General features: G+C 43.5%; 1 protein-coding gene across 15 annotated transcripts in view; it reads left to right on the top strand.

The window, feature by feature from the left end:
- The window catches only part of LOC147605724 (glycosylinositol phosphorylceramide mannosyl transferase 1-like), a 32352-nt gene extending 9608 nt beyond the window's left edge, over positions 1 to 22744 (top strand). For 3 of the 15 annotated variants that reach the window (XM_086793045.1, XM_086793043.1, XM_086793058.1), the window contains 3 exons: positions 2241 to 2410; positions 18631 to 18701; positions 18834 to 19076. In XM_086793045.1, coding sequence (XP_086649171.1) covers positions 2241 to 2410; positions 18631 to 18701; positions 18834 to 18994 — 402 coding nt within the window. In that variant the 3' untranslated portion in view covers positions 18995 to 19076. Of the gene's footprint in view, positions 1 to 2240; positions 2411 to 18630; positions 18702 to 18817; positions 19077 to 19655 lie in introns of those variants that run through there. The other 12 variants (XM_086793051.1, XM_086793050.1, XM_086793049.1 and 9 more) reach the window with 12 other exon arrangements.
- The last annotated feature ends 5055 nt before the right edge of the window (positions 22745 to 27799 follow it).

Below are 27799 nucleotides of genomic sequence, written 5' to 3'. Positions count from 1 at the left end.
TAGCTTGCTCTTGAAAGTCTTGGTATGACAAGAGGGAAACTTGCTAGGAGGTTCTGCTAACTGTGGGATACTGGGTAGGAGATCATCCTTAAAAATGTCTGAATGAGAAAGGAGATGTGCCAACTGAGGGACTGAAGAAGATGAGACAGCGGTTATCAATGAGATAGAGGCTGTTTAACTTGCTAGGAGGTTCTGCTAACTGTGGGATACTGGGTAGGAGATCATCCTTAAAAATGTCTGAATGAGAAAGGAGATGTGCCAACTGAGGGACTGAAGAAGATGAGACAGCGGTTATCAATGAGATAGAGGCTGTTTGAGCATAAATCGATGCTCCTTCTGCTCCCTTGTGGATAGCTTGATTGGCCTGGAGATGAGAAATCATAGGGATGCCAAGAATGCTTCTATCCCCCCGAATCATGACAGGCTTAGGAAAACCTTTAGAGATAATAAAGGTGTCTTGCCCCCAATTGGGAATAGGTTCATACTGACGAAACCACTAGATTCCTAAGATCATGTCACATCCCAAAAGAGGAGAGACAATGAAATCTCATTGGAATGAGGCCTTTTGAACTTGAAAAGAAAACTGATGTGTCTGTTGAGATATGTGGGTACGGAGACCAGGTGTAAACCCGTCTACCTCCAAATGATAGGGCACTAAGGTATATCTCATGTTGGTAGCCAACTGGGGAGAGATGGCATCCTCAGAATTGCCCATGTCAAAAAGGATTATGAACTGTCGGCCCTTGGCTGAGCCATAAGCTCGGATCAAGCTTTTCTGTGTGGTTGTTGCCTCACCCTCCTGCTTAGCATCAAGTACCACGGATGGCATGGAACGCATAGAAGGTAAGATCTGAACCGCATTGGTGGTAGCAGGCGGGTTTGGAGTAGCGGGGGATATTGCGGCAACTGTGGCAGAAGGCTCTTTGGAGGCTTGCTCCGCTTGCCTTTTTGGTCAATCCTTCTTACCATGCCCAATGGTATTGACAGAAAAAACATCGGTTTTCTGAGTGTTTATCTTGTGGGTCTGTGATCCTAGCTAATGGAAAATGAGCATTAAACTGATGAACCAAATCCTCTTGTATTTTGCCAGCCTGGCGCGCACAGCGATGCCGCTCAGCTCTAGAAGTCGATTGTGGCCCTGGCGCGGGCCAACAATTTCACTCTCCAATAGCAGATTTGTCCGCGGTCAGGTCTTGGTGCTTGGCTGCCCGAGGGCTTGCATCTCTCCTGACCCCCTGATGAGGATGTGAGCTGGGACTCGCGCCGGGGGGGGGGGGGGGGGGGGGGGGGGGGCTTGGACTGGCGGTGAGGACAAGCTCTTCCGAGAGGTCCCATGTGCCTGCAAATGAAGCATTGGCTTGAGTACTCTACTCTCTGTAGGATGGGGTCTCCCCGGAGGCAAGGAAGGGATATGAAGTAAGGCACTGTCTTCGGTGAGGTGATACAGATGCGAAGGGATGGAATCCCGGCTGCCCATGCGAGGGCCGAAGCGGGACTAGGGGGGGATTCTATCACTCTCCCAATGGCTACACCAATCACGGGGAGAAGAGGAAGGTATTCCTTCCTGAGGCCTGGGAAGCAAACTATCTCACGGGAAAGCCTGAAACCCCAGCCAGTGGGTCGGATGCAGGTTGAAGCCGTGCTGCCACCTCGCAAAGAAGGCCTAGGCTGTACGCAATGCAACGGGGCTCAACTGCATGACTCTATCTGCCGTTGCTGGTGAGTCAAATTCAACTTGGTAGTAGCTGTGCCCCAAAGGATGAACTCCAAGGAGGCTAGCATGTAGAAGATCTCTGAGTTGTCCGTGCGCCGGGCAGCTACCAACAATCTTGCACACTAGAGCGGAGGCCTCTAGGGATGCAATTGTCGAAGCGAGGAGCTGGAGGTCCGCTTTTGCGAAGGATAGGCAAGGGACGGTGGCCTTTGTTTGGGATGACGGAGTGGCTCCCATGGAGTCCTCCTAAGGGGTGAAGACCAGAAGGGGCTCCACTAGAGGTGAAAGTTCTACATGCTCACATGTTTTTATTTATGTACACACAAATATATTTCAAGTGGGTGTCTAGACTCTATATATTTGCCTTTTTTTTGCTATTACCAAGAACATATTTGGCTGAAGGCCTGAAACTTCAATTCTTGAGTTTTTTAAAAATGGTTTTTATGGTCATCATAATCTGTTCATGTGGGTGTTAAGTTTTTTTCAAAGGTTCAATGTACTTTCTCTTATGAGTATATCGTGGCAGAAGCAGGACCATACTCAACTACGTTATGTGTATGGTGGGTGGTGGTCTGTTTGGTGGACGGGTACCTACAGCATGGTGCTTACGAAGGCGGCAATTTTGCACTATAAATATCTGGAGCTGTACACAAATGAGATGCCGTCTTCAATCAGGAATTTCGTCAAGCATAGAAGGTATACTTGCAGAGCAATCATGTCACAGAAAAGAACTCTTATTGTGAATATGGTTTTCTTTCGACCTTGTGAAGACGTAACAAAAGGAATAGCCAAATGAAAAAAAAGAAGCAAAACTTGCATTGGGTCCCAATTCTCTCATCCCTTCCCTTTTTTCTTTCGTTTTTCGGAGTATTTGCTTTAATGTTATGATATATGATAGTGAAAAGTACAAAATGGCTTGAAAAGGGCATCAAATACCTCATTGTGCTCTAAGTACATTACCAGGCAGGGAATGGAACGATCTGTCTGTTTCTTCTCTCCTCCGCTTCTCACGTTGCCACATGGCAGTCTGTTATCCCACATAGTAGGTTGGGTTAAATTAACCCCTCTATATAGCGCAAAATGCCCTTGGTCTCCCCTTATCATCCACCTTTATTGGTGGTCGCATGGGATGTTTGGGTGGGTGGGTGTGTGTGGGGGACCGACCGGTTAATGGCCATCTTCTGCATGATGCGCCTCTGTTCGCATGGTGCTCCCGTCTTCCGTGTGTTGCGCCTCTTTTCGCTTGGTGCTCCGTGCTCCGCATTCTTTCATCGTATCAGAGCCTCGTTGGCTCTTGCTGTTCGGCTTCGGGATTTGCATCCAGGGGGTGTTGGAATGGATTCTTGCTCCTCGGCTTCTCACGCTGCCACATGGCAGTCTGTCATCCCATATAGTAGGTTGGGGTCAAATTAACCCTTCGATATAGGGAAAAATGCCCTTAGTCTCCCCTCATCCCCCACCTTTATTGGTGGTCTCACGGGATGTTTGGGTGGGGGGGGACCCGGCCGGTTGATGGCTGTCTTGTGCGTACTGCGCCTCCGTTCGCATGGTGCTCCCATCTTCTGCGTGTTGCACCTTTGTTCACTTGGTGCTCCATGCCCTGCGTTCTTTCATTTCTTCTCCTTCGGTTTGCAAGTTTCTCTGCCAATCTGAAGGTCCTAATGGTCTTTTACTGAATTGAAAAACCTTGCAAGTTCTGCCTCTGATTTTTACTCTTCCAAGGCTAAGGCCTGGAGAAGGGGCAAAATAAAGAACCAAGGGGGATCTCTCTTTTCAAATCCTGTGGTCAGCCTGTTGGCCTGGTATCTTCTTTGACCTGGTAAGAGGATGCAATGAGTCTTTGTCACTGTTCAGTAATCTTCGTAGTATTAAGATGCCTTCTTGTTGCCAGAAGAAAGAGGCCAAGACATCTTTGTATGTGGTAGACTTAGAACTGATATGGCGGTCTAAAACCACTCAAATTAAGCTGTGGTCTTATCCTTGGATCTTGTAGACAGTGCATCTGAAGCGATAGGATTCCTCTCTCTCCATCAATCTCACAAAGCTGAGAAACACTGCAAGGTTGTTGGGTCTTTGAATCACCATGAAGGCCTCTCCTTCTAAGGTGGTGTGAAGGGCCCCTAATCTGTCTGATGGCAATCCATATAGCGTTTGCTGCATGAAGTGCAAGTGCAATGTGGGTTAATGGTTTTGCTCCACAGGTCTGTATGAGAAGAATGTTAGGAGAGACTGCATTCATCGTTAGAGGGCAAGCCCAAAAATCAGCCATGATAATATGATGTGGTATGGAGGTCTTACTCTTGGTAAGCCTGGAAAACATCATGATTAGTAGTCTCTCTGTTCTTGCCCAATCCTTTCTAGCCGCAAAAGGGAAGAAACCATACATGGCTGCAGAGGAACCAATTCAGCTATGGGCGTGAAATCATTCACTTATAACCCTCACAAAGTAGTGCATCTGCAGTGCGCATGCAAAAGCAACTCTTAGATAGCTGTAGGAGCTCACAATCTCCACAAGGCCCCCTTCATGTGTGAAAGTATGTCTACAGATTTCTCTATTATCCCTCCTGGTATCTTGACTTGATTAGTCCCCTGCTCACAATCTCCACAAGTCCCTCTTGAGTCTCTGGATTTCTCTATTATCCCTCCTGGTACCTAGTTACTTGCTTATAAAAGCCGTTGCTGCCCAACTTATGTTCGATGCAAAACCTATAGTATCTAGTCCATACTGTGCATAATGGAGTTGATAGTTATATAGTCTTGTGGGTTGACTACCATGAGTATATAACATGCACGTTCCTAAAAGGTGAATTTGGGCATATTCCTGGATTCATCTAGGTATATATATATATATATATATATATATATATATATATCAACATTGAAAATGCTACACAATCTCCCGAGCATCCCTGCGCACAAACACATTCACACACACACACAACAACAACAACAACAAGTCACATGATTTGGCTGCTTGCGGCTCACCACCCAACCATAGCTCCTATGGAACACCCCAGATCCATGAGGCTAGGCCAACATTGCGAATATGTCCAACACTTGACTATGGCATTCCATACCATCTCAGCCCACCCCTCCGAGGTGACAGCTTAGAGCAAGTTCAAGGCCTTGCTTGGGTCATGATCCTTCCTCCGAAGGGATAGCTGCTAATGAGTCCTCAACTCACTCATATAGGCGTAGCTATCCAATGATAGCATAAAAACACACTAGTATTTATAGGCTTTCACCCTAACTTGTGCCCATAAGTCACTTTATACCTTATGCTTCCCCACTCTAGGGCCACCCTAGGCATGGACTTAGCCTCAAATAATCATGCTAGCAAACATGACCCATGAGGCCATAACAAACATCAAGCATATAATATATATATATATATATATATATATATATATATATAGAGAGAGAGAGAGAGAGAGAGAGAGAGAGAGAGATTAAGCGTCTACTAAAGACCCAATGGGCCTATGAGACCAAAGTGATACAATAATGTCCATGGCATATCTCATCGTGGAATGGTAAATAAAACAGAAAGAAAACATAAACATAGCTATCTCACTGGGGTGATACAAAACTGTCCATGGAAACTCATCATGGAATACTAAGAACATAGAAACATGAGAGCCACATCAGCTCCAAGTAGATGGTATACCACTCTCCAAAATATCAAGCATGGGGCTAATGAGTATGGCCGAGAGGTCTCTCTCAGCTATGTCACGTGGAAAGGTAGCTCGATGGCGGTGGAGCATGTCTTGGATCTGGAGTTGAAGAGGTGATTGTGGCCCTGGGGGGGGGGGGGGGGGGGGGGGGGGGGGGGCAAGGGCGTCGGACACATTGGAGTGTAGAGGCTGTCACCAGCTTGGACATTTCCCAGTCTGAAAGGGGTCTGGTGGACTCCAGGATGTTTAAATATTTGGAAAGTACACGCTTTGGGAATGGGGGATTATCCTAGAATACAAAGGACCACACTCCGAAAATTTAGGAGAGTTGCTATTTTTGGCCCGACTCCGATGGAAATTCTGTTCGCGTCATTACATCTGGAATTGAGGAGATACCAAGAGTTAGCAAAGTGCCTATGACAGAATGTCTACCAGTTGGGATATTTTTAGAGATAAAGTTTATGGAAGGACCCATCTCTTAGATTGGGACATGTGGCAAGAAAGTGGACCAAAGTGAGACAAGTGGCCTGACACTTGTTAGAAAGTGGATCAAAGTGAGACAAGTGGCCTTACACTTGTCACTTCAGCTATTGTGTGGCTCTCCACTTGTCATTGTAGCCTTCTCTTGTCATTTTAGCTCATGGGAGGCCCAAATCTATAAATTGGAGCCCTCTCTCTTCATTAATGGAGGCTCTCTTGCTGCACACTAGCCTCTAACACCGTTACAGGCTGCCCTGATGATGGCTACTCTCTTTCTCTCTCTCTTGAAGGCTGCCCATGAAGAATACCGGCTGTTGGGGACTGTTTTGGAGGCTTCCATCGCGAAGAAATATTGAAGGCAAGGGTATTTAATCATTTATTATGATTTCTAGCCATTGTACTTGTTGCACCAGCATTTGTACTTGTTGTACCTACTGTACCAGCCGTTGTATTGGCTGTACCAGCCATTGTACTTGCTGTACTAGTCATTGTACTTGATGTACCAATATTTGTACTTGTTGTACCGGTTGTACCAGCCACTGTACCTACTGTACCAACCCTTATACTGGCTGTACCAGCTTTTGTACTTGTTGTACCACCCATTGTACCGGTTGTACTAGCTTTTGCACTTGCTGTACCTACTGTACTAGCCATCGTACTGGCTGTACCAGCCACTGTACCTGCTGTACCAGCCACTGTACCGGATGTACCAGCCATTGTACCTACTGTACCGGCTGAATGGAGAGTTGTACTTGCTGTACCATTTCTATTGCATGAAGACCCGTGGTTTTTGGGGAAGAATCAGTACCCACACGGAGATATATGGATTATATTGTTGGCTCGGCATTTCTACAACCTATGTTCCGGCTTGGTTGCCTCGTGTTGGGCTGTGTTATGGCATTTGTATATGGATAATCCGGCATCTCCCGTGGGGAGAGTAAGGCCCTCAAAGCTTGTACATGATATTAATCTCCTTGGGTAATAAAATACTCCAAGGGGGGGGTCGGCCCATTCCGGCCTCTATGCGGTGTCACGTGTGCAAGCTCCATTTTCAGCATTTGTGGATGTTTTGTCCAGCTTTTATGTTTTATGCAAAGTGATGATGGATACGTGTTAAGGCTGTGGCCATGTTTAAGTGTTTTAATATGCATTGATGGTATTAACAAGTGTGTCAAAGGCCCTAGTCCCCTGGGCATCCGCCGCGAGTTTCATTGGTATCAGAGCATAGGCTTTCTTGGAAGCGGAGGCTTCCTTCTATCAATAAGGAAGAGAAAAGATCTCAAGTGGGAACCACACTTACCATCATTGCTGTTAAGCATGGCAAGCCACTTCAGAGCCTATGAAGCAAGAGCATGAGCAATAGACGGCTTGGTCTAAGGATTTATGAATTCACAAAATTTATCTTGGAAGTATGGAGTTGGCTTTATGTGCACACGTTTAGCACTCTTTCCATATGAATATTATGGATTATATTATCAAGCTTACAGGCAAGCTATATGGAGATATATCTCAGCATATCTGAAGGATATGGTGACGAGATATTTCTTTTGGCTTCATGACCAACCTGGCAAAGAAAAGCTAAGTATACTTTGAGTTTGCAAAGTTGGTGCTTTGGCTATTTACTATGAAGTGTTTTTGATGTTCACTAACCCTTGTATAGCCATGCAAGGAGAAAGGAGGTGTTGTTTGCCTTGAGATGGTTTCAGGGACACATTGTTTATGGCTCCCTTTAATGGCATGAATTCTTTTCATGACTCTCTTTATTGGGATGGATTATATCTATGGAGATTTCTTTCTTGGACGAGATTTATATAGATATTGGGCTTCACAAGCAATTTCTATGGACGAATCTGTCCGAGTTTATAGAGAAGAAATCTTTGGATATCACATGGATTATGATATCTGGACTTATGGAACATGGGACTGTTTTGTCTCGCCCATTTACTTGGGACATGGATTATGATATCTGGACTTATGGGACTGATTTGTCTCGCCCATTTACTTGGGACATGATTATGATATCTGGACTTATGGGACTGTTTTTGTCTCGCCCATTTATCTTGGGACATGATTTTGATATTGGTATTATGGAGAGCCCATTTCTTTGGGACATGGATTCTTCAGTTATATTGGATTTTTGAGACTATCTCGTCTCGCCCAATCAATGGGACATGATTATATCTTGAATATATGGCTTGAAGCTTAAAGTTGCGGACAACTTTTAAGAAGTTGGGGAGGATGTCACCAGCTTGGACATTTCCCAGTCCGAAAGGGGTCTGGTGGACTCCACGATGTTTAAATATTTGGAAAGTATAAGCTTTGGGAATGGGGGATTATCCTAGAATACAAAGGACCACACTCCTAAAATTTAGGAGAGTTGCTATTTTTGGCCCGACTCCGATGGAAATTCTGTTCGCGTCATTACATCTGGAATTGAGGAGATACCAAGAGTTAGCAAAGTGCCTATGACAGAATGTCTACCAGTTGGGATATTTTTAGAGAGAGAGTTTATGGAAGGACCCATCTCTTAGATTGGGACATGTGGCAAGAAAGTGGACCAAAGTGAGACAAGTGGCCTGACACTTGTTAGAAAGTGGATCAAAGTGAGACAAGTGGCCTCACACTTGTCACTTCAGCTATTGTGTGGCTCTCCACTTGTCATTGTAGCCTTCTCTTGCCATTTTAGCTCATGGGAGGCCCAAATCTATAAATTGGAGCCCTCTCTCTTCATTAATGGAGGCTCTCTTGTTGCACACTAGCCTCTACCACCGTTACAGGCTGCCCTGATGATGGCTACTCTCTTTCTCTCTCTTGAAGGTTGCCCATGAAGAATATCGGCTGTTGGGGACTGTTTTGGAGGCTTCCATCGCGAAGAAATATTGAAGGCAGGGGTATTTAATCATTTATTATGATTTCTAGCCATTGTACTTGTTGCACCAGCATTTGTACTTGCTGTACTTGCTATACCAGCCATCGTACCGACTGTACCAACCACCGTACTGGCTGTACCAGCCACTGTACATACTGTACTAGTCATTGTACTTGCTGTACCAACATTTGTACTTGTTGTACCTGTTGTACTAGCCATTGTACCGACCGTACCAGCCATCGTACTTGTTGTACCAGCCCTTATACTGGCTGTACCAGCTTCTGTACTTGTTATACCACCCATTGTACCGACTGTACCAGCTTCTACACTTGCTGTACCTGCTGTACCAGCCATCGCACCGGATGTACCAGCCACTGTACCTGCTGTACCAGCCATTGTACCTACTGTACCAACCACTGTACCGGCTGTACCAGCCATTGTACCTACTATACCGGCTGAATGGAGAGTTGTACTTGCTGTACCCTTTCTATTGCATGAAGACCCGTGGTTTTTGGGGAAGAATCAATACGCACACGGAGGTATATGGATTATATTGTTGGCTCGGCATTTCTACAGCCTATGTTCCGGCTTGGTTGCCTCGTGTTGGGTTGTGTTATGGCATTTGTATATGGATAATCCGGCATCTCCCGTGGGGAGAGTAAGGCCCTCAAAGCTTGTACATGATATTATTCTTCTTGGGTAATAAAATACTCCAAGGGGGGGGGGGTCGGCCCATTCCGGCCTCTATGCGGTGTCACGTGTGCAAGCTCCATTTTCAGCATTTGTGGATGTTTTGTCCAGCTTTTATGTTTTATGCAAAGTGATGATGGATATGTGTTAAGGCTGTGGCCATGTTTAAGTGTTTTAATATGCATTGATGGTATCAACAAGTGTGTCAAAGGCCCTAGTCCCCTGGGCACCCGCGGCGAGTTTCATTTCCCAGTCTGAAGGGGTCTGGTGGACTCCAGGATGTTTAAATATTTGGAAAGTACAAGCTTTGGGAATGGGGGATTATCCTAGATTACAAAGGACCACACTCCTAAAATTTAGGAGAGTTGCTATTTTTGGCCCGACTCCAATGGAAATTCTGTTCGCGTTATTACATGTGGAATTGAGGAGATACCAAGAGTTAGCAAAGTGCCTATGACAGAATGTCTACCAGTTGGGATATTTTTAGAGAGAAAGTTTATGGAAGGACCCATCTCTTAGATTGGGACATGTGGCAAGAAAGTGGACCAAAGTGAGACAAGTGGCCTGACACTTGTTAGAAAGTGGATCAAAGTGAGACAAGTGGCCTCACACTTGTCACTTCAGCTATTGTGTGGCTCTCCACTTGTCATTGTAGCCTTCTCTTGCCATTTTAGCTCATGGGAGGCCCAAATCCATAAATTGGAGCCCTCTCTCTTCATTAATGGAGGCTCTCTTGCTGCACACTGTCCTCTACCACCGTTACAGGCTGCCCTGATGATGGCTACTCTCTTTCTCTCTCTCTTGAAGGCTGCCCATGAAGAATACCGGCTGTTGGGGACTGTTTTGGAGGCTTCCATCGCGAAGAAATATTGAAGGCAAGGGTATTTAATCATTTATTATGATTTCTAGCCATTGTACTTGTTGCACCAGCATTTGTACTTGCTGTACCAGCCATCGTACCGGCTGCACCAGCCTCTGTACCTGTTGTACCAGCCACCGTACTGGCTGTGCCAGCCATTGTACCTGCTGTACTAGTCATTGTACCTACTGTACCAGCATTTGTACTTACTGTACTTGCTGTACCAACCATCGTACCAGCTATACCAGCCACTGTACCTGTTGTACCAGCCCTTATACGGGCTGTACCAGCTTCTGTACTTGTTGTACCACCCATTGTATCGGCTGTACCAGCTTTTGCACTTGCTGTACCTGCTGTACCAGCCACCATACCGGCTGTACCAACCATTGTACTTGCGGTACCAACCACTGTACCGGCTGTACCAGCCATTGTACCTACTGTACCGGCTGAATGGAGAGTTGTACTTGTTGTACCATTTCTATTGCATGAAGACCCGTGGTTTTTGGGGAAGAATCAGTACCCACACGGAGGTATATGGATTATATTATTGGCTCGGCATTTCTACAGCCTATGTTCCGGCTTGGTTGCCTCGTGTTGGGATGTGTTATGGCATTTGTATATGGATAATCCGGCATCTCCCGTGGGGAGAGTAAGGCCCTCAAAGCTTGTACATGATATTATTCTCCTTGGGTACTAAAATACTCCAAGGGGGGGGTCGGCCCATTCCGGCCTCTATGCGGTGTCACGTGTGCAAGCTCCATTTTCAGCATTTGTGGATGTTTTGTCCAGCTTTTATGTTTTATGCAAAGTGATGATGGATATGTGTTAAGGTTGTGGCCATGTTTAAGTGTTTTAATATGCATTGATGGTATCAACAAGTGTGTCAAAGGCCCTAGTCCCCTGGGCACCCGCCGCGAGTTTCAGAGGCTCTGTTCGAGGTAACTCCTCTTGGGCAAGGTAGGTCCAGAGCAGCTCGTGGAGGGTCCTCCACCTCCTAGGCTCGGAAGAAACTGGTGATAGTTGGCTGGTGAGGGAGGGGGCGGGGTGGCTGGGGCCGAAGCTCTCTCAAGAAGGTGTCCTTGTGTTTACGGAGCTCAAGGAGGAAGAGGCCTAGGCAACACTGGTCCTGGGAAGTCAATGATTCTGAAGAGTGGACCAAATCCCTCATGAAATAGATAGTGAAACCTCCCGCGGATCTCATAGTATACTGGGCAGCGGCACGTGTAATGCTCCTCCGTCTCAACTTGTGTGTGGCATAATCGGCAGATCCTCTCCCCTCTTGGTCTCCGTATGAGCTTCCCGGCTTTGAAGATGCGCTTAGCTCTACTTGTCTCTACTCTGAGACGGTGGGATGAAACCCGTATCTGGTCAATCGCAATCCGCATGGCATGGGACATGTGAACACTCAAGGAGCCCGGTTGCTGGATGAATCCATTCTCAGTCAGTGTGAGGAAGTGATCTTTGTAGAAGTGCATCTTCGTGGGGAGCTCCGGAGGTGTGATCCATGTGCAATGGGTGTAGAGGTTGAGAAGATCTAACCGGATAACCTGGTTGGTATCCTCGTGAGACAGCTGGAGAAAAGGGGAGTCCAATTTGTACTGAAGGGGGGGGGGTAGGTGGTCCATGCGGAGCCCATATACTGAGAACCAAGTGGAAACTAGTCCATACCATACTCCAGTGTGGCCCTCAAGTGCTAGCTGTCTGGAGGACTCCAGGGCAAGCCTCGGGTACTTGCGGGGATCCATGTGATTGATGCGATGGAGGTATGTGACTGTCTCGAAGAGTGCATCCACTACCATTGGGGCTGCAGCAAACTCTGCCTGGATAATCTGGTGTGGGATTGATGGTTTGCTGCGGATCATATGGGAGAACATCATGACCTGGGGCCTCTCAACTCGCTGCCAATCCTCATCTGATAAATCTGGCCCCAGAAGGCTGCTCCATACATCAAGGCTGGTGTGACGAGGGTGTCAAAAAGCCAGCCCTTCGTCCTGGGCTCCTGGAAATGTGCTTGGAAGCACTGCCGCTCAAGTAAGCTCAAGGCTGCATATCCCCGTGTCACTCTGGCATGTGCTGCGGGAACCATGCTGTGAGAGAGAGAGAGAGAGAGAGAGAGAGAGAGAGAGAGAGAGAGAGAGAGAGAGAGAGAGAGAGAGAAGAAGAAGAAGAAGAAGAAGAAGAAGAAGAAGAACACTAGTATTTATAGGCTTTCACCCTAACTTGTGCCCATAAGTCACTTTATACCTTACGCATTCCAATGATAGCATAAAACACACTATTATTATAGGCTTTCATCCTAACTTGTGCCCATAAGTGCCCATATGTCATATGTCACTTTATACCTTACGCATCCCCACTCTAGGGCCACCCTAGGCATAGACTTAGCCTCAAATAATCATGCCAACAGACATGACCCATGAGGCCATAACAAACATCAAGCATAATTATATATATATATATATATATATATATATATATATAGAGAGAGAGAGAGAGAGAGAGAGAGAGAGAGAGAGAGAGAGAGAGAGAGAGAGAAGAAGAAGAAGAAGAAGAAGAAGACGAAGATTTTATTAACGTTTGTTGAAAGTTCAAATGCCCTATAAGACCAAGTATTTATATGAAGACCATGGAGGTCTTATGCTAAATTGGTGGTCCAAACAAATGTTAGAAATAATGTCCTGACATTATTATGGGCAGTGGCCAATGTATTAGGACCGGCCGGGCACTTTTTACTCACTTTAAGTGAGGTTTTTTCCCGCGCCCAATAAGGCGCCCAACTTACCGTTATGTGAAACGGGCACCAGTTAGGGTTATTATATGCCCTAAGTTTTGTAACAATCTTATCTTCATAATTTGAGCTCCATCGTTTTGCTCCACGCCTCCACACGTTTTTCTTCTGTTTCTTCGCGTGCTCCACACCGTCTCTCACTCACAATTGGTATCAGAGCTGGTTGTTGTTCCTGCTCCCGCCTTCCCTACTGCTGGTGAAGCACTTTCGTCGCGAAGAACACTCTCTACTGTGCTGGTCGCCTGCTTCTGGTGCTGAAAAACAGGTCGCCCTCCTTCTACAGACCTGGGCGACTGCTTTCTGTGTGTCTCGGGCACTGTTCTGGTGCAAAAAGCAGTGCTGGTCGCTTTTCTACAGGCCGTACAGCATCTGTGCAGCACGTGTGGCTGCTGGTTGCTGTTTTTCTGTCCGTACAGTTCCGTACAGCACCTGCTGGTTGCTGTTTGCTGTCCGTACAGCCTTCCGTACAGCGTTGTACCGTCTTCTGCATCAGTTCGTACCTCAGCAATCTGCAGCAGCAACTCGGGTGAGTCTACCTGCTGAATTTTGGAGCTTAACTGTGAATTTTGTCAGCAAATCAAGTCCGAAATTTGGGCCTTGTGCTGTTTTTGTGTTGCTGCACAATTTGTGACAGCTCCCACAGGTTTTTTGTGGGAATCAGAGAAATTTGAGCCACCAGAAATTTGGGGCTTTTGTTGCTGTGCTGTCTATCTGTGTGAAACAGACAGTCTCCAGCAACATTTGTGGACTCTTGTGCAGTCAGTCTCTTTTGCAGGTTACAGTTTGCTCTCATGGCACAGAACACTGCTGATGTGTTTGGGATTTTAGCCCAGGAAGATAAGTTGGATGGAACCAACTATTCCCTGTGGAGCTTTATGATCAGGAATCTGCTAGTTGCAAAGAATTTGTGGAATTATGTAAGTGGAGCTGAGGCAAGGCCTATGCATGTGGCCCCAGCTACCCCTCCACAACATGGCAGGCAGCAGGTTGTACTACCAGCTCCTCAGGCACCTACACAGGAACAAACTAGGTGGGATTCCAGGGATGCTCAGGCACTCTCTTTGATTGCACTTTCAGTTAAGAGGTCCATTATTCCGCATATCCGTTCATGCAGGACATCTCAGGCTACATGGGATACTTTGGAGCACATGTATCAGGCTCGCAATGAGGCTAGAGTTGCCTTTTTGAAGCGGGAACTATCACACTTGTGCATGGATGAGGGTGATTCTATGCAGGATCATCTTACGAAGATTCAGGATTTGAAAGAACAGCTCTTGAATATTGATGAAATCATTTCTGATGCTGAGATGGTCACCACTACACTTAACTCTTTACCGAGCTCTTATTTGGGTTTTCATACATCTCTTCACTTGTCCATGAGGGGTAATCCTGTCCCTCTATCCTTTCAGGAATTGGTTGGACTTTTGTTGCACGAAGAGCAGACTCGGAAAAATGTCATGCAAAGGGGTGGTGAGCAAGCATTCTTTGCCAAGAACAAGGGCAAAGGAAAATCTGGTGCATATAAGCCTAAGTCAGAATCAGGACAGCCATCTAGTAAAGAGAAGGATGATGCACAGAAACCTAAAAAGAAGGGTAAGTGCCATTACTGCAAGAAGCCAAGTCACTATATTCATGAATGTTATAAGAGGATAGCCAAGGAAAAGAAGAAAGAGTCTGGTAATTCAGTTGAAGACTCTTTAGATGTGGATAACAAGAAAGATGATGCCACAGCCAACCTTGTGGAAGAGGATTGGTGCTTCTTTACTTGCAGCTATGATCCCTCAAATGAGGTTCATTCACTCAGTGTGAGTGAAAGTGGTGATGTATGGTTCTTTGACAGTGGTGCCTCAAGGCACATCACGTCCAGAAAGGATTTGTTTGGCAAGATGGTACCTTCTTCTTGTGGCAGAAAGGTTACGTGTGCAAATAATGCTTCTTATCCAGTTCAGGGCACAGGGGATGTTATGCTTACAGCCATTAATGGCTCAGAGTTTCTCCTTCAGGATGTATTGTATGTGCCTGGGATAAAGAAGAATCTTCTCTCAGTGTCTTCTTTTGCAAAGAGAGGGCTGGTTGTTTCCTTTGAGGATACTAAATGTATGGTCCGTGACAGGGAAAGTGACTTTGCCTTGGTTGCTACAGGGACCTTATGTCGCGGTTTGTACCGTCTTGATCCTTATGAGAGGCACAGTGCATGTGTTGTTTCTACCTCTACATCTGCTATGCAGGATGCAGAGTTGTGGCATGCCAGGTTTGGGCATGTAAATTATGGCAGTCTCATGGCACTTCAGAAGCTGAAAATGGTAGATGCCCTACCTAATTTAGAGACTCCTCCCAGACATGTGTGTGAGGGATGTATTTTGGGAAAGATGCATCGTCAGGCTTTCAAAAAGGATGGAGTTGTTAGAGCTGTCCACAAATTGCAGCTCATTCACAGTGATGTATGTGGTCCAATGAGGACACAATCCTTGGGAGGTTATTGGTATTTTGTTACTTTTATTGATGACTTTTCCAGATATGCCTGGGTGTATGCTTTGAAGAACAAATCTGATGTCTTTATGCATTTCCAACATTATGTCAACATGGTTGAAAATGCAACAGGACAAAAAGTGCAGACTCTCAGAACTGACAGAGGGGGGGAATACTTATCTTAAGTATTTGATGCTTTTTGTTTAGAGAAGGGCATAGTACACCAGTGTACTACACCATATACACCTCAGCAGAATGGTGTGGCCGAACGAAAGAATAGGTCACTCATGGAGATGGCCAGGTGTATGCTGAAAGCAAAGGGATTGCCACATAAGTTTTGGGTGGAAGCTCTTATGTGTGCCACTCATGTGTTGAACAGGTGCCCTACAAAGGCACTCAGATCTGTTACACCCTATGAAGCTTGGTTTGATCGGAAACCTAGTGTTGATTATTTTCGTGTGTTTGGTTGCTTGGCTTATGCACATGTACCACAGGAGCTTCGTGGGAAGCTTGATGATAAAGCCATAAAGTGCATATTTGTTGGCTACAGCAGTCAAAGTAAAGGGTACCGTCTCTATAATCCTGTCACACGGAGGATTTTTGTGAGCAGAGATGTTGTTTTTGCAGAGAATTCAGCACAACCCATTGCTGAATTTAAATTTCAGCAACCTCAGGAGTCTTTTGATGTATTTGAAGGGTTGTTACCCATTGGCATGGGAACCACAGCTGATATACCGGCTGAATTTCAGAATTTGCAGCCACCACCTCGTGTGTTTGATGCTTTAAATCAGCCCCAGGCTGAGCCTGACATACAGCAAGCAGAAGAGGATATTGTTGTACAAGAGAGGACAGCTTTGCAAGAAGCTAGAACCATTCCTCGTTGGGCTATACAGACTCTTCAAGAGAGTAGACTTGCTGCTCCATTACCAGGTAGGACACGTAGGAGTACACGTGAGGCTGAAAGCTCTCACTTTTCAGAGTCAGCTTGGGTGAGTTCTCTTATGGATGAAGAGGAACCTGAGAGTTTTGAAGATGCAAGTGAAAATCAGCATTGGATGCAGGCCATGCAAGCTGAATTGGATTCTATTGATAAGAATCATACATGGGATTTGGTGGATTTGCCTCCTGGCAAGAAGGCAATTGGTACAAAGTGGGTTTATAAGGTTAAACGCAAACCAGATGGTACCATTGACAGGTACAAAGCAAGGCTGGTTGCTAAGGGCTATGCTCAGAAAAAGGGCATAGATTATGAAGAAACTTTTGCCCCCACTTCTCGGATGACCACCATCCGTGTTGTTGTTGCTATGGCTGCACATTATGGCTGGTTTGTACATCAGTTGGACATAAAAACAGCCTTTTTGAATGGTGATCTTGAGGAAGAGGTTTATGTGATACAACCTCTTGGTTTTGCTATGTCTGGTCAAGAGCACAAGGTGTGCAAGTTGAGGAAAGCTTTGTATGGCTTAAAACAAGCACCGCGTGCCTGGTATGCAAAGATTGATGCATTTTTGACTAGCCAGGGGTTCACCAACAGACCAACTGAAAGCACCCTCTACATCAAGAGAGATGGGGGGGATATTTTGATAATCATTCTTTATGTAGATGATATGTTGCTCACAGGTACTGAAGCGGATAAAATTTCAGATTTTAAGTCCGAACTTAAATCTGCATTTGAGATGTCAGATATGGGTATGTTGCACTATTACTTGGGCATACAGTTCATACAAAGTGAGAAGGGTATCTTTATGTTACAGTTGAAGTATGTACAGAGACTGTTGGAAAGATTCAAATTTCAAGATTGTAAGCCTATTTCCACTCCTATGGAACCAGGGCTGAAACTTACAGTACATGATGGCAGTGAATCTTTTGATGCTATTCTCTATTGTCAGGCTGTTGGGTGCCTGATTTACTTGTGCAACACCAGACCGGATATTCAGTATGCAGTATCCCAGGTGAGCAGATATATGCACAGCCCACGGATGCTTCATTGGCAAGCTGTAAAGCGTGTGTTTCGTTACTTGCAAGGCACCAAGTCTTATGGCTTGATGTTTCCCAGGGGGGGTGACTTGCATTTACATGCATACAGTGATTCAGATTGGGCTGGTGACTTCGACACAAGGCAGTCTACCAGTGGTAATTGTTTCTTTTTGGGACACTCATGCATTTCATGGTTGAGCAAGAAACAATCTATAGTAGCTACCTCGTCTTGTGAGGCTGAGTACAGGGCAGCTTTCACAACGACAGTGGAATGTGTTTGGCTACGCAGACTCTTGGCAGATCTTCATCCTTTATTGGAGGAGCCTACTCCGATTCTCACTGACAGCCAGAGTGCTATTGCAGTAGCACGGAATCCTGTGTTTCATGCACGAACGAAACACATAGAGATACATTATCATTATGTCAGAGAGAGACTTCATGTAGGGGAGATCAGCATGATCTATTGTCCAACACATGACAATGTCGCAGACATTTTCACCAAAGCTTTACCTCGAGAAAAGTTTGAAGCTTTCCGCAAAGCTTTAGGCTTACTTCCTTTTGGTGATTGACATCATGCCTTGTACCCACATTGGCACTGTAGGGGGGTGTTAGAAATAATGTCCTGACATTATTATGGGCAGTGGCCAATGTATTAGGACCGGCCGGGCACTTTTTACTCACTTTAAGTGAGGTTTTTTCCCCGCGCCCAATAAGGCGCCCAACTTACCGTTATGTGAAACGGGCACCAGTTAGGGTTATTATATGCCCTAAGTTTTGTAACAATCTTATCTTCATAATTTGAGCTCCATCGTTTTGCTCCACGCCTCCACACGTTTTTCTTCTGTTTCTTCGCGTGCTCCACACCGTCTCTCACTCACAACAAAGGAACATCAAAGCAATCTGTAAAAACTTAAAAAGTCCTAGTGTTCATCTACCATGCCACGAGGAGATGCAACATTCGTGCAGGTGCACACGCACGTGAGAGAGAGAGAGAGAGAGAGAGAGAGAGAGAGAGAGAGAGAGAGAGAGATTTTTCACTGTGCAATTTCAGAGAGAGAGAGAGAGAGAGAGAGAGAGAGAGAGAGAGAGAGAGAGATATTTTTCACTGTGCAGAAATTGCGAGGATATTGCCATGTCTTTTCTAGTAGCAAATATTACACGTGCCCCTCCTATATGGGTCAAAGGTGCTTTCTCCATCTAGTTCTGAAGTCAGTTTAACCTGGTTTTGTCTCCAATAATGGTTCCTCTATGCATGGTGTGATGTATCCATTGAATTGTGTGGTTCATAATCATCCTCCAGTTGTTCTCATATGCAGGTAGAGTTCATGAGATTGGCTCAACAGGCATTAGCAGTTTGAAGGGGCATAGTAAACATCGTACGAACTGTCTAAATCATTTTGTAAGCTTGTATGGTCATATGCCCTTGGTTGCAAGCACCGTAAAGGCTGTTGATGCCCGCAATGAGTGGCTTTGGTAGTTGTATTAAGCTTCTATTAGGCACTTGCCTATTGCTGACTTCGTACTCAAATGGACTTTTCAATCAATGAGTTTTCTTGTGATATCTGCATGTTTTGAGTTTTGAAAATTCATCAATCGCGTGGTGGGGGATCCCCATATTCAGTAGGGTCTGATATTTTGGGCAGGGTGAGAGGTGTGAGCTAACCACTCAGGCAAGAGCCCTCAAACACATGTTGGGGGCTCAATGACCAAATCTTATTACTCTGGACTCGAGACATGTTTTGCCAAGACCAGCCATGCTGACTAGAACTTAATTATTTTCCAGGACCATATTGCATTGTGACTAGGGTTGCATGTTGGTTCTTCTTAAATGCACTTTATACCAAACCTGGTATGTACTTTCGCTTATAGCTTTGGGTTGGAAATTTGACCAAGGATGAGTGTAGTTGCCTGCAAAGTTGGGTCTAACGTACTTTTAAGCAAGCTAAGGTAACCTGAAATAAACTAAAGCACAAAGATGTCAATACTGGTATACATCAAAGAACGAAGTGTTGTGTGTGTGTGTGTGTGTGAGAGAGAGAGAGAGAGAGAGAGAGAGATGCCATACATCCACATTTGTGCATGTGTTGATGATATTCATACTATTTCTTGGAATAATCCAATTTTTATCCATGGGCCAGCTTGCTACAAAGTCTACTGCATGCAGTTTGAAGCCTCATACGTGCCTCAACTCCATTGCCCTTTTGTCGCCCCTGCTGCCCTCGGCTCCTCCCTCAGCTCCTGCATTATTTCCATAATAATCAACTACGTTAGCTGCCATTACCTGATGTAGAAACACCAACATGCATCCTCTTAAAATTATTCCTTGCTTGAAGTTCGGTAAGTGGCTTGTGCAAGGCTGCAAATAAGATAATGAGGAGAGCCTGTAGAGGATCCCCACCCTTCAAGTTCAATGTTTCTTCCTGCAGGACAAGGTATTCTGTGAGAGGATGAAGGAGGCTTGGCTCAATGCCAAGAATACCTCTTCTGACCCATATATGATCTGGCAATTACTCCACTGGCTAAGCAAGAAGGAAAGAGGAGGGCCAAGGCCAAAAGGCATGCAGAGAACAGGGCAGAATATGCACGTGTGTCAGACAGTTCTGTTCTGAGAACAAGAAGGACTCTAAAATGATGCAGGTTATGAATGAACTGGATGAGTACATAAAAAGAGCTGAATCTCAAAAAGCTGAGGCAGCCAGTGTACAAACTGGCCTGTACTGGCTTAAAGTTGGAGATACTCCTAGTAAGATCTTCTTCAGAGCACTAAGAACTAAGGACCTAGATTTCATAGCAGCAGTCAGAACCCCTGAGGGCAGGCTACAACTTCTGAAGAAGAGATCAAAGATTCCTTTGTAAGTAATCTCTAAAGCACAGTGGGCAGCCCTCCTGTGGTTGGAGATGAATATGAAAGCAAACTTCAGAAGTTCTTGGAACCTGTGGACAACTCTATCTCAGAGGAGAAGAGAATGATGCTTGGCAGACCTTTCTCAACCAATGAGATAGAATATGTGATCAGCTCTCTTAAGAGAGAAAAAGCACCTAGTCCTAATGGCATCCAAGCTGAGGTGCTGCAAACAATGAGTAGCTATGCTGCTCAAGATCTATGTAATCTACTTAATGCTTGCAGGAGGGACATGGCAATGCCTGAAGCAGTCAACTCAGGTGTTATCAAGCTCATCCACAAAGGTGGGGACAAAATGGAAGGAACTACAGACACTTGACGATGCTGAATACAGAATATAAGATTATGGCCAAAGCACTTGCCCTCAGAATCAGGACCTTGGTCAGCCAGAAAGTTCAGAAAGCCTCAGTCAGACCTTTGTTACTCCCACAAGGCAGTCCTTTTGTCTGCCAGATGCTTGCTGATGACAATTGCAATGTCATCAAATGTGATAGACAGTATTGGAAGTGTTATGACTATCTATAACAGCTTCTGTGAAGTCTCTGGCTCAAAGCTAGCACCCAGCAAGACTGAATGTTTGGTGCTAAGTCATAGGCAAAGGCAGCACATTTTGGAGGAATTTCAGCTAAGGGATATTGGCCCTGGCAAGGTCATCAGGTACCTTGGGTGCCCAATTGGCTTGGGTCTTACAGCACATCAATGTTTTGAGTGGCTGCATCAAAGGATTGTCCAATTGGCTTGTGTCTTACAGCACATCAATGTTTTGAGTGGCTGCATCAAAGGATTGTCCAGAGGGTAAAGGCAAGAGCAAGGTTGAGACTGAGCTTGGCAGGAAGAACAATTGCTCTGAAGCATATCCTTTTGGCCTTACCAGTATATGTTGCCACACTCGTGAAGTTTTCAAAGGCTGACTGGGGCAAACTATGCAAAAGGTTCAGGAAGTTCTTGTGGTCCTTTGAAGACGCTAGAACTTGGAACTTTGTCTCATGGGAAGTAAGTGTGTTCCAGGAAAGAGGATGGGGGTTGGGGAATCCCAGACATAATCAAGCAGTCAGGTGAACTGCTAGCCAAATGGATCACAAGAGTGGAGTCAGATCAGCCATGGGCAATCATCACAAGGAAGAAACTAGGTGAAGCTGATGTCCTGGGGAAAAAGTGGACTGACACCCACTGGTTAGACAAGTTGATGTTTCCAGGCAGCATCAAAATCAAAGGCTCTGAACACATTCAGAGATTAATTCAAAGCTGGAAGGCAACTCTATCAAATGCTAAGTGGAATGGCTCTGCAAGAGGTGACTCCTTTCTATTACAGAGTATCTGGCTGTGTAAGGATGCCTTTAAGGATGGAGTCCCAGCCATACTCAGGAACAAAAAGCTTGCTAAAAGGCTGCACAACAAAGGGCTGAAAATCTTTAAGGACTTGTGGAGTAGCAGTACCCAACAGTGGGCAATACCAATTAATACTTGGCAGAGACTTACCAGGGATGAGCAGCTATTCTTGGTTGACTTAATTAGCAGGATCAAAGACTCTTGGCCTACTGCTAGATTTCTCTCTCTGGAGCAATGTATCACAGAATGGAAGGTTAAGGAAGTGAGACTTGATAAGAAGATTAAAAATATAGTCAGAACTGACAAGTGGATTGAGAAGCTAGCAAGGAGCTGGAACAAAAAGGGTATTCATCTGACTCCGCAGAAGAGGTCATCCAAGGTGCGGAAAGCTTCAGGGTCTGGAAGATTGGATTTAATGCTCTGGAGAGTGCTTCATCTGAAGCTCCTAGTAAGGGAAGTCACTACAAGATGGGGGGATGGCAACCCTTGGTGCCCTATGTGCAGATGCAAGAGAGAATCAATGTTTCATGCATTGTGGGAATGTGGGGCAGTTCACCCCATCTGGAAAAAAACAAGTAACATGAGGGATTGTGGAGTAATTGACCACATCAACTGGAGACAGGCCCTAATTGGATGCAAAGGCAGGATGAACCCAGCAATCTACAAAGTCTGGTACTCAATCAAAGCTCTCATCATCTCCGAAGTGTGGAAATACAGGAATGTAGCATCACACTATGGCCCTAGTAAAGGCCCCTCTTGCACCTGAGAGGGAGTTAAGGATCTCCTTGTCCAAGCTTGTAAGCTGTCCAGCAACAATGGAGGCTCCATTAGGAAAGAAGCAGCCAAAACAGTTCTTAGGAAGCTGCTAAAGATCAAAGTTTAACCTGTGGGTGATGTATCTTTCATTGATACTAATATAATAACATCTTTTCCATTAAAAAAAGGCTGTAAATAAGATTCTCTAGGAGGGCCTTGATTAGGTAATGTGCTTTCCTAGATACCATAAGGCTTCTATATAGTATAGTAAATCGTGTGTTTAAATGGTAAAATAAAACCTTTTGCCATATAGTAAACCTCTTACTACTTTCTCAATCCAGGAAATCCAGCTTTTTGCTATATAGTAATCCTCTCATATACAGTACATCACATTATCTATACAGTTATTTCTTCTTAATTTAGGAATATTGGATTCAGGTTGCAGAGACCGTCGTGCCTTTATAAATGAAAGGTATCACATTGTTCATTTCATCGTTTTCGAAGTTCTATCCCAAGAGATTTCAAGAGGCATTTTAATTACTATATAGGTTTTTCATTTCTCAATCAAGGAAATGGTTTATAATCTTCCCCTCGTACATAGTAAATCACAATATTTATCATAGTTCTTTCTTTCAATTTAAGAATTTTGGGTTTAATCTAGGAATTTTCAAGATGTGTTTCAACCACTATATAGAATTTTTGTTTTAAATTAAAGAAATTTGGTTTTTCTCTTTAATAATTCCAAGAAATTTATTGCAAGGAGCTTTAGACCATTACCTTAGAGGAAATTTAATTGCAAGAAGCTTTAGAGGAAATTTCTATTGAATTAGGGATGCGATTCTAAAATTATGGATTCTCCAGTTTCCATATAGATATTTACACTCTTAATGTAGCAAGTATTCTAATTCCTTTATGGAGAATTCTTTCTTGATCTAGGAAGCATTTATTCAAAGATATAATATAATTCAAAGATATAATATAATTCCTATATTGAAAACTTTTCTCAATCTATGAATTTGTGTTTGTGATCTAGTAAATTTTAAGAATTACTTCAATTCAAGTGGTATATATCAGCTATAAGCAGATAGCTACAATTTTTTTAATAAAATAATATCATTTCTATATATCTAGTACAAAATCATCATTCTCTGTAAAAAGTAAATGTTAATTTTTTTTCTAAATTTATTGAAGCTTTAAAAGTCATTTATATACAAATGGATCATTAAGAATGTAATAGAAGCCCTCTTCTCTTAATTTCCCCTTCATGCGGCATTCTTGAGCTAGATTATTCCAACTAAGTCTTCCATAGTCTTCCATGGGTGTAGATCATTCTGCTCCTTGAACTTAATTTCAAAAAGTTAACAGGTCATTTAATCCATTTTATCTATAATAAGCTCATAAAAGTGTCTATGTTTAGAAATTAGCTTGCATTTGAGGTGATAGGAATTTGTAGCCTCTCAAAGACCTTACAAGATACTAATTTTATTTAAGCCTTTAAGGTACTAGGTAGGGATCTATAAGACTTTGAGGCAAGTGCTTTCTACAAAATTTGTATTTGATTAGTAATTATGGTACAAATGAGGTGATAGGAGCATGTAGAATCTTGTAAACTCTTGTATGCTTATTAGTGTTGATGGAAACTCCTAATGTCATATAAGATCACATAAGAATTCTATGAACTCTTGCAATATTAACTAGAAGAGCTCATATGATAAGTTCTTATAAAAGATATTAGGAAATTGTAAGTTCTTTTAAGAGCTCACGTGTGCTCATAAGGTCACATACATGCTCATCAGATCCTATTATCTCATATGAGCTCTCTAAGTTTTCCTAGAAGTTCATAAGCTCTTATATGTTCTAGTAAGAGATTGTATAAGCACATAGGGTATGTGAGACTCTCAAGATCTCATAAGATTATATAAAATCTCAATGACTGCCACAAGAGGTTATAATCTCATGTAAGAAAGCTTCAAGAAAGCTTCTTAGAGCTATACTATGATTATAAAAGCCCACAAAATTTCCAAAGGAACCACGACACCTCCTAAGAGCTTATAAAAGTTATACTATATGTTCAAAGGACTTACGATGAAGGTCACATAAGAGTTACATACATTTATAATTAGGGCTCAAAAAAGACCATAGAAGCTCTAAAAAAAGCTCATATAATATTAAAAAAAAGCTTATAAGATCTAAAATAGATTCATAAGATCTTATAGAGTCTCGTGGGAGTTCATAAATTATATCAAGAGCTCAATAGAACTATTATATAGACTTCAGAATATCTTGTAGAGACTCTTGAGAGCTCATAAGTTATATATTAAGAGCTCAATAGAACTATTATGACTTATAAAATCTCATAGACTTCATAAGAACCTCTATTATCTTTCTTGTATCATTATAACATTACAACATTTCTGTACATGTTATGCATCTTTCTTCTCTTAAACAAAATGTCTCACTTTAGGCCATATGATCTTGAATAAGTTTAAAAATGTATATATATTTTACATTTAAAGTAATAATATGTCTATAAAAGGGATATCACAAGTTTAGGGACCTTATCAACAAAGTAGAAAAACATGCTTGATCATAGTTTGGATGACAAAGGTAATGCCACTAAGATCCAAGATTCGTTAAGCCATTATAATCAATGTGCATAGGCAAGCATAAGTACAACAAAAAAGGTGCCTACAAAATATGATATGTGGATTGGTTGTATTGCCATTTCACCTCATATACCCTCATAAAATTTCAAGTTTCTTTGAATGAGATCCAAGGTTGGAAATCCAAGGTAAATGATACTTGCCATTAAGATCACATGATTTTATGTTCAATAGGTGTTGTTGGTTTTGATCTAGATTGAATAATGTTCATCTAGATCAAACAATCAAACATTGATCTAAATTGAACAATTTTCATCTAAATCAAACAATGTTCATTGATTAAAATCCTCTTTAGAGACACAAAGTGGTACATTAGATCTAGTGTGTTTATCCCACCGATAGTGGTACATTAGATCTAGTGTGTTTATCCCACCAATAGTGGTAATTTCTATTGGACCTTTACCTTTCTTAATAGAAGGTGCTATGTTTAATACCTAAATTGAACAAAATGTTGGATTTGTATCCTTTCATGATAACTCAAGTGGTTCATTAGAGTTGATTGGTATGGTGAGTTCTAGTGGCCCTTTACCTCCTTGATACAAGGTGCTCTCTCCTCACAACTAAGGTGACTCATTAGAGTTGGATCGTTTATCCCATCGAGTAGTGGTAAGTTCTAGTGGCCCGTTCTCAGTGGCTCTTTACCTTTCTTAATGGAGGGTGCTATATAAATACCTAAGTCGAGAAATGATTGATTTGAATCCTCTCATGATACATAAATTGATTCATTAGAGTTGATCGGTATATCCCACATAGTGGTGGCAAGTTCTAGTGGCCCTTTACCTTCCGTGAATAGAAGGAGGTGGTTCTGGTTTTAATACAACTATTTTATTTAAATCCTTTCTCGAGAAATAAAGTGGTTCATTAAGTTGATTGGTATATCCCACATAGTAGTGGAAAGTTCTACAAGTTCTAGTGGCCCTTTACCTTCCATGATAGAAGCACAACTAAAACAATGTTCTTCCCACAATGTGTGGTGTCAGCTCTAGTGGCCCTTGCCTTGCTTGATGGAAGGCACTTTTGACTTTTATCCAAATTGAACTATGTTACATTTGGATCCTCTCAATAAGAGGCTCTTGCAAGCTTTGTTGTAACACCTAATATCCCTTTATCTTGTTTGATTTTAAATGTGCTTCTTGTTTTAACCCAAAGCAAAAACTGTTTGCGTTGGGTCCTCCCTTATAATAAGAAGTAGCTCCTTAAGGGGTGATTAGTTCATCCCACCTAATCGTGGCAAGCTATACTAGCCCTCTCTCTTGATTTTTATGGAAGGTGCTTCTAGCTTTCACTTAAATTGAATAATATTAAGTTTGGTTCCTCTCCTAAGAAGATAAGAAGTGACTCTCTTGATTCGTAGGTTCCCCATCCAGTGCTTGCAAGATCTAGTTGCACTTTGTCCTGCTGTGTTTGATTTTCGTTTGATTCTCTTGGTTCTGATTGTTTGTTAGCATCTTCTTTTCCATGCATGGATCTTTCACTGGTTGAGCGATTACCTCTCCTAGTGAAGCACGCGATTGTTTTTGGCCTTTTAGAGACCAATAATTTTGAAATTATCCATCGCAATGTGGTGTCGTCGAGTTCTCCCCGTTTATGTGTGGATTATGGTTGTAGACGCCTATGCACTCTTATTACGTTGCCTATTGTCCCATTGAATTCATTGCCATCCAGTTAGCTAGTCATTAGGCTATTATTGATCGCATTGAATTCAAAACCATTCATTTTTCAAATGGTTCGGGTTATTATTTCTATTAAGTTTTACATTGTATTCCCTGTGTCATGTGGTTTGATGATTTTCGTCAGTTTTTTTCTTTACCCCAGTGGTATGCATGTGCTCCTTGATTCGGATACTATAAACAGGAACTAGATGACTCTCTGAGAGAGACAAACAAGGGTATGATTCCTGATCGCCGTGGACCGCATGACCGACTGTGAGAGCAACATTACGCGCTCACCACCAGGAGAGACTTCGCCTCATCGCGCTGTGATGACAATCCTCTGGATGATGCCAGCCAGTATAATTCGGATCTTGAAGATGCATGGGAGGACAACTCCATTGATGAAGAATCTGGAAGTGAGATCAAACTCCCGGATGGCCTTGTTTGTTCACGGAGCTTATTAGGGTCTAGTCTCCTCTTTGCGGGTCTTGGCACTGGTACTCTTGCTTTAGTTTCGTTGGGCCTTGGTATTGCCACTTTGCACATGTCAAAATGGCTCATCAGGTCTCCTTAAAGTATCCAAAGTTCAATGGCAAGAAAAAGGAAGATCCAATACCCATGTCGCCAATTTTGAAAATATCTGGTGCGCTAATGGTATGCCACGCACTGTTCCCATAGTTACCAAGCGGAATGCTTTCAATGGCACTTTTGATGGCAAAGCCATCAATTGGCATGCTCAATATGATACCAATCATTTTCTTAGCTTTGAGGCCCTTTGGGATGCTTTCCTTCATTGTTTCTTGAAAGACAAGACCTCTTCTGAGGTGCTAGATAAGCTCCGTCGCTCAGAAGCAGTTACCCGTGGAGGATTATGCGGCCCGTTTCTGTACTCTTCGAAGTCGGGTAGATCTTGTGGATTGGCCTACTGAAGCTTTGATGGGGGGAATAGTTTGTTTGTGGATTGCACAAAAAGCTGAAGC

Source organism: Cibotium barometz, chromosome 59, assembly GCF_041138505.1.
Source record: "Cibotium barometz isolate CiBa-2024 chromosome 59, ASM4113850v1, whole genome shotgun sequence".
NCBI lineage: Eukaryota > Viridiplantae > Streptophyta > Polypodiopsida > Cyatheales > Cibotiaceae > Cibotium > Cibotium barometz.
Note: the sequence above shows the minus strand (reverse complement) of the source record. Positions and strands in the feature narration are given on the sequence as shown.